Raw genomic sequence first — 7812 nt, 5'->3', positions numbered from 1 at the left:
AAAAGCTAATATTAGTTGGGAAACTAGGAATGGCTACTGTTAGTTTGTAGGCTAGGAAGCTAGCAAGAGCTACTATTAGCTGGGATGCTAGGAAGCCAGGAAGAGCTACTATTAGTTAGGAAGCTAGAATGCTAGGAAGAGCCACAATTAGCTGGGAAGCTAGGAGGTTAGGGAGTGCTACTATTCATTTGTAGGCTAGGACGCTAGGAAAAGCTAATATTGGGTAGAAAGGTAGGAAGAGCTACTGTTAGTTTGTAGGCTAGGAAGCTAGGAAATGGGAGCTAGCAAGAGCTACTATTAGCTGGGATGCTAGGACGCTAGGAAGAGTTGCTATTAGTTAGGAAGCTAGAATTGAATCATTATTTGTGGATTTCAGATGTAGATGAAGATGAGGACAGTCTTCTGTGTGACCTTTGAACTTTGTTGTTATTTCCTGTTTGTCTTCTCCAGATTTGAATTCTTGGTGGTTCAGATTTGACAAGTTTTATTCTTGCAGGACAGCCATTATGGAATTGGAACAGTAGCGTACTTGAAATGCATTCTGGGATACCTGTCTGTACCAGGACAACACAAGTCACAAGTTTGAACTGGAACAGATCTAAGAGACTGATGTCGTTATATTAGTGTATTAGATGAAAAACTATAGATTCAAAGTATCCTGGATGATTTCAAACTAATGTTCTTTCTTTTTGTTCTGGTTCTAACTTTTTTGCTTCCTTTTCATCACATTGTTGTTGTGTTGACCAGTTTCTACAGCGGTACATTCATTGATCTGTGTGTTTGTCTCCGTCTCTCTGTCTCTGTCCAGGTTATAGAAGACATTTGCTGTTGCAGACCTTCTGAGGAAACTGATTCACTGCTGCAGGATCTCTGGGAGCTGAATCAGTCGACTTATTTTTATATTTTAGCGTTAAAAGTGATAAATTAAACGTCCGGCTCCACCTGGACCATCTTCATGTGGCCTCAGTCATCCCACCTGTCCACCTCCTGTGAGCTCCTGAGCTGCTGTAAGGCAGAGATGACGTCCCACAGCCTCTTTGCCTCAGTCTCGTTGCGCAGCTCGACCCGAGGATAACCGTCAATCCTCCACAGCGGCTCCCCGTGGACCGGCCCACTCCCAGACTCAGAGCTCCTGCCAGGGCCCCGGCCCTTCAGGCAGGATGGGGGACGGTAGCTGGGTTTGTCTGAGCCCGGCGGAGTTTTCCCAGCTGCAGCAGTACAGCGAGTGTGAGTAGTCTGGAGCTGTGTTTCTTTGTGTGTCTGCACGAATACACACCAGCAGTGTGTGTGTGTGTGTGTGTGTGTGTGTGTGTGTGTGTGTGTGTGTGTGTGTGTGTGTACATCTGATGCTTTGTTTGCAAAAACAAATAACGTGGTGTTCACACCAAAGATGTTACGCAACTCAGATTCAAATGAGTGCATCGACAGATTTGAACCGTCGGGATATTTGTTTCAGTTAATGCAGAGTATTTAAACTTTTCATTAAAACTGTTTGAAAAATGTAAAACAACCTAGAACCTGAAATCATAGCAGTCCAGACCCGTACAGACCTCATGTCAACATCTTACTACACCCGTCCATCTCTAAGTCCATGTGTCTCCACCTGGTGTTAATATAAATGTGTCTCCACATGCGTCCCCAGCCAGCACTTGAGATCTGATCTCAGTTTGTGTGTCTGTAAATCAGCAGCGCCATCATGTGGTCAGTAGAATATTGTACCAGCTGCTGTCTCTAATGGATCTCTACCTACCGCTGGATCAGAACCATCAACAGCTGCTTGTTGACTTAGAGACATGATCCAGATGTTGGAACAAGATGGAAAGACTCTCACATGTTAAGATCTGATTTATTTTAGGAAGAAAGGAAAGAAAGATTGGGGGAAGGAAGAAAGGAAGGAAGGAAAGAGGGAAGGACAGAAGGAAGGAAGGGAGGAAGGAGGAAAAGAAGGAAGGAATGTAGGAGGGAAGGAAAAAATAAAGGAAGAAATGAAAAAATGAAGGAAAGAAGGAAGAACGGAAGGAAGGAAACTTCCACCCTCAGAGGAAACAGGTCACTAATGAGGGAAGGAACGAAGGGAAGTAGGGAGGGAATGAGGGAAAGAAAGAAGGACGTAAGGATGGAAGGATGGAGGGAAGTAGGGAGGGAAGGAGCTAAGAAAGGAAACAGGGAAGGAAGGAGGAAGAGCTGAAACGAAGGAAGAGAAGGTGGGAAAGAAGGAAACAAAGAAGGAAGGTAGAAAGGTTGGAAAGAAGGAATGAAGGAAGGGAGGGAGAGAGGAGTCAAGAAAGGAAACAAGGAAGGAAGGAAGGATTAGTTTCTAGTCTAGTTTGGTTCTCAGCTCCAAGGCCAGAATCTTTTAAAAGGCTCTCATTACTAATGAACAGACATCACTGATTCATGTGATCATTTCTACTAGTGGTTGAATGAATGAGTTAAACTCCTCTTCCTCAGATCAGCCCTGTTGAGTAGGTGGTCTTTAATGTGACCCAGGACTCATTGTGTGTTCACACTACCAAAGGAAGGAGGTCACATGTGTCCCAGACCACCTCCACATGTGGACTGACACCAGATCAGTGTTCACACCTGGACCAGATGTTAATGTGAAGGTGTGAACGAGGCCTCAATGAAGAAATAATTGTATTTCATATATTTTCCTGATCACAATCAGATGTTCTTATATAAACAAATAACCAAATAATTTTAAAGTGTTTAACATCCAGTCTTTATCTGTTCTTCTCTGTCTGAAGCTCAGTCAGATTAAAAAGCCGACAGCAGAGCAGGACTTCAGCCTGGTTGATTCTCTGCTCATTAACCCTCTGGACACATTTGTTAGTCAAAAGAGCATCTGTCCCGTCTGTCCGGTGGGACTCCTGCTGCCACTGTGGACGATGAATACACTGTGACTCTCTCACGCAAACTATTCTGTCCAGGAATTAAACAAAAACCAAATCCTTGTCTTATCGGCCTCCAGAACGTAAAGGCTTTAACTGCACCAGGATCATTATCGCTGGCTGCAGGCGCTGGTTTCATATTTCTTATGAAGCAGCGTCTAAACAACACTCTTCACATTTCTTCTTTGGCTCATTTTACCCTTTAACATTAACCTTTTGTTTTATTAAATAACACAGACTAAAGCCTTGGGAGCATCCTGTTTCTGGAGCCTTTGAGTTTAGTTGCAGCAGATTCTTAGAGCAGCTGCTGTTATTGTTCCTGGTGCCGTTTGAATCGCGACGCTTTGTTCTTTCAAACGATGCGCAGTCAGGTTAACGTCCGACGGATCAAACGTGTTTCCACCCCGCGTACGCTGAGACTCCTCAGCTGTGGACGGAGGGTCCCAGGTTTACGTAAAAAACCTGCAGCAGACTGAACGTCATGTTCCCGGTGTTCAGTATAAAGACAGATTTACACACCACTGATCATTTCATTAATATTTTACCGTGTGTCCACACCTGTAAGGATGAAGGTGTGTTGAGCTTTGATGCCAGATGTAGACGTGGGACTCTGCAGCTCAGCCGTCCGACAGGAAAGAGGAGAAATGACACATGTGAGATGAAGAAATGACACTAGGACAGTGCATTTAAAATCAAAACTAATCTGTGTATGGAACTGCAGTAACCTGAGGAATAAACACGGAGGCTTGGTCATTTGAATAAAACAACTGTGTTATTCATTGTCAGTTAAATGGAAAACTATCGTACCCTTGCCCTTTGACACAGGCTTGTACAGTAGACACTAGGCATGATGGGTGCATCACTTCATCTGCCTCTCTTCTTACCCTGATGCCCCCATCACTCTGGAACAGGGTAAATCTGGACTCAACAGACCACATGACCTTCTTCCATTGCTCCAGAGTCCAATCTTTATGCTCCCTAGCAAACTGAAGCTGATAATATTATGTCCAGAAACGTTTTAAACATGTTATAGTCCAGCCAGATATTTATTTTTATTTAAATACTAGAGAACCTTTCCACAGTGGAGGACTCAAACCTTCAAGTTCTTGTAGATGACTTCATGTCTCATTGCTCTGTAGTTATCTCATGTATCTATGTATATATAGTTGGTTACTGTGGCTCTAATCCTCACCTCCATCCATCCCTGCTGCTCCTGCTGCTGCTGCTCCTGCAGGCTTTACGAGGCCCGGCTGCTCCAGAGAAAGTCTGTAATGGAAACATGACGAATGTGGCGACTGGGAAGCCCCTGCAGACAGGAAGGTCTCATTTTTACTGATGAGAGCAGCGCAGAGACAGCAAGGCTTGTGTATCATCAGCCGATCAATCAAGGACTAAACGAAGGACACGGGCCGAGAGGTTCTCTGACGCTGGTGACGGAGAGACGGGGGGGTTGGAGGCGTGCACGGGGATCCTCATCTAAGAGAAAACACTAATAACATTAGACTTCTTATTTTTAGTTTGTTGGACTAAATGAGGAGCTTATTTACAGACTAGATAAAGATCAGATTCATCAGTAATGACAGTAATGTTTAGCTGCAGACGTCGGATCATTTAACCTCAGACTAATCAAACATGAGGACGAAGCCTCGGCCTTTAAACACAGCATGGATGTTTAGTTTCTACTATTTTCTACTTTATTTAAATAATTAATGAAAGAAATGCGTCGATAGGGAAAAGTAAAAAGCTTCTAAACGTTCACTCACTGAACAAATAAGTTGATTTAAATGTTTAAATGCATCATTTATGTTTTTACTTGTAGAATTATTATTACAGATAATTATCATCATCATAACAGTTGGATTATTTTTACAATCATTTAAATAATTTAAGTTTTTATTGTTAGAATAGTGAATAATCACATATTATTATTATATTTAAATGTATATTTTATTATTATAAATATGCAATAATAATAGTTAATAATAGTTAATAATAATATAATAATTATTATTATAAATATGTAATAGCAATGATAGAATATAATAATAATAGTAATACTACTAATAATAATGTACTATTAAATATAATTAAAGATCATTCAATTAATTATTAGCTCTAATTAAACGATTTAAATATTATTTAAGTATTATTCTCCACCACTGCAGCACGTTGAGAAGCTGCTGATGTTCTGTTCCTCGTCTGGTCTCCAGATGTTCTCTGGTCTCCAGATGTTCTCTGGTCACGTATCCGTCATCGTACCTGAGACTGTTTCATTCAGCTCAGACAGAGGAGAACGTCCCGGGCCTCAAAGCTGCTGCTGCTGCTGCTGCTGCTGCTGCTGCTGCTCTAAATATAATGAAGCGTGTCATCCGGGGTCTGGACTGTGTGCATGCTTCCTGTGTAATAGTTTGACAGATGACAGTGGGGGTGGTGGGGGGTCATTATGGGTAGTGATCTGGACCCAGGGTGTGTGTGGTGATGGTGGTGGATTAGCAACTAAAAGTGAGAAAGACGGCGTGTCCCCTTACAGCGTGACTAACAGCTGATGTTCCTGTTTATCAGAGAACCTGTTAATGAGGCACCACGACTAAATGTGACAACGGTTATGTTTCAGACTCCACGAAGAAGCTGAAGGACGTGCTGGAGGAGTTTCATGGCGAAGGCGTCCTCTCCAAATACAACCCAGAGCAGGTGAGTCTGCTCTGTCCTGGTCTGTCCTGGTCTGTCCTGGTCTGTCCCGGTCTGTCCTGGTCTGTCCCGGCCTGTCCCGGTCTGTCCTGGTCTGTCCTGGTCTGTCCCGGCCTGTCCCGGCCTGTCCCGGTCTGTCCTGGTCTGTCCAGATCTGTCCTGGTCTGTCCCGGCCTGTCCTGGTCTGCCCCGGTCTCTGACGTTATCTTGTGACTCAGGCCGGTATCGATCTCGTCCAGATGAAGGATGTGGAGACACGTCCTCCGCAGCAGATCAGCTCCCAGCTGGGTCGTACCTCTAGCTGCTGTTTTATGTCGTTGTCTCGTCTTCAGACAGCCTCAATAATTTCTAGACGTTTTTAATTTTTTTTTATTTATTATTATTTAATTATTTCTCTGCTCACTCTCAGTCTCTGACACATCACATGCAAAAAACCCAAAATGAATTAATGCTGAGAGGCAGCTTTATCTGATGTAGTGGAGCTGATTTATTTATTATGGTGTGAAAACATCTAATTCAAAGTTTAGATGTTTAAAAGACAGTTATACACAACAAGACATGAAGTGGAATGATTTCAGAGACGTCCTTGTTAAAAGAAAAGGAAATCTGACATATAAGCAGATATAAGCCAGTTACATAACAATATATACTGTAAGTCAATCTAAAAATAGATGATAATATATAATAATAGGGCGTCACAGTGGTGTGGTGGTTAGCACTGATGCCTCACAGCCAGAAGGTTCTGGGTTCTAATCCAGGCCGACTGGTTCCTTTCTGTGTGTAGTCTGCATGTTCTCCCTGTGTCTGCGTGGGTTCTCTCCAGGTTCTCCAGCTTCCTCCCACCGTCCAAAGACATGCTGGTTAGGTTCATTGGTGATTCTAAATTGGCCGTAGGTGTGAGTGTCTCTCTGTGTTAGCCCTGTGATAGACTGGAGACCTGTCCAGGTGGACCCCACCTCTAGACCAGCTGGGATAGACTGGAGACCTGTCCAGGGTGGACCCCCCCTCTAGACCAATGACAGCTGGGATAGACTGGAGACCTGTCCAGGGTGGACCCCCCCCTCTAGACCAATGACAGCTGGGATAGACTGGAGACCTGTCCAGGGTAGACCCCCCCTCTAGACCAATGACAGCTGGGATAGGCTCCAGCAGACCCTGCGACCCTTAACAGGAATAAGTGGTTACACAAGATGAATGAATGAATGAATGAATATACAAGGCAATATAAATAAGTAAAAGGAAGAATATATATATATAGGCACAAGTATTTATGTCAGTATAGGCAATATAGATATATAAAATTAAATATAGGTACAATGATATAGGTCTTCAACAGGGGGTCCACGACCCCTAGGGGGTCCACGACCCCTAGGGGGTCCGCGGAGGACAGTTTTTTTATATTCCCCCTGCAATTATTTCCATAAATTTAAATGTCTTTAAATACACATACACATAAGAAAGGGGGTCCCTGCTCCGTCTCTCCATCAGTTTGGGGGTCCTTGGCCTGGAAAACATAGAAGACCCCTGATATAGACAGAAATGTAAAAATATAGAGTAAAAACAATGTGAAGAGAGTCCAGCTGAGGTACTGAGGCGTTATGACATGAATAAAATCAGTAAGAACAATTTAAAATGATCTAATAGATGTTTTGACTAAATCACTGAATTGGTTTCAGTTCAGTTGAGGCTGATTTGGTGACACCTGTAGTTTCTGGTAAAAACTGCAACGGGTTCAAAATACAAAGAATGTGAAGGGAAGCAAAACTCAGAATCTGTATTGTTATATGGACGTATATAATCTTATATGAGCTCATATATTCTTACACTAAGTGGAATCAATCAAAGGTTTCTACGAGGCTGAGAAGATGTGCAGCTCCTCATGTAACAGATCACTGGAGCTGCTCCTTCTACTTCAGCTCCTCTGAGGAATATCTCAAACTGATCCGATGTCGGAAAACGACTAAAAATGTCTTGTTTTATAGAAAATGTGTGTTTTTCCAGTAAAATGTTTTCAATGAGAAGCTGAAGCAGCGAGGAAAATGTCGCAGTAATCTCTGAACTCACCGTCGTCTGTTCAGCTTTACGTCCAGATGTGTCTCTGTTCATAGAGACGACATCACAACATCTGGATTTCATTATGGAATCATCAGGACAGTCCTCCAACTAATTTAACTCCACGTCTCTCACCACATGAAGCCCCGCCCACAATGATCTGATTGGCCCGGCAGATCGT

The 7812-nt window shown here is 43.0% G+C and overlaps 1 protein-coding gene across 1 annotated transcript in view; it reads left to right on the top strand.

Moving 5' to 3' along the window:
• Positions 1–4170: 4170 nt before the first annotated feature.
• itgb5 (integrin, beta 5) overlaps positions 4171–7812 on the top strand; it is a gene marked incomplete at its 5' end in the record, with an annotated part of 26099 nt that continues 22457 nt past the window's right edge. The window contains 3 exon segments of the mRNA XM_084545589.1: positions 4171–4211; positions 5120–5274; positions 5506–5582. Of these exon segments, the coding sequence (XP_084401715.1) occupies positions 4171–4211; positions 5120–5274; positions 5506–5582 (273 nt within the window).

Source organism: Chelon labrosus (assembly GCF_963514085.1).
Source record: "Chelon labrosus genome assembly, chromosome: 5".
Classification (NCBI taxonomy): domain Eukaryota; kingdom Metazoa; phylum Chordata; class Actinopteri; order Mugiliformes; family Mugilidae; genus Chelon; species Chelon labrosus.
The sequence above is the reverse complement of the archived record's forward strand: the minus strand, read 5'-3'. Positions and strand labels throughout refer to the sequence as shown.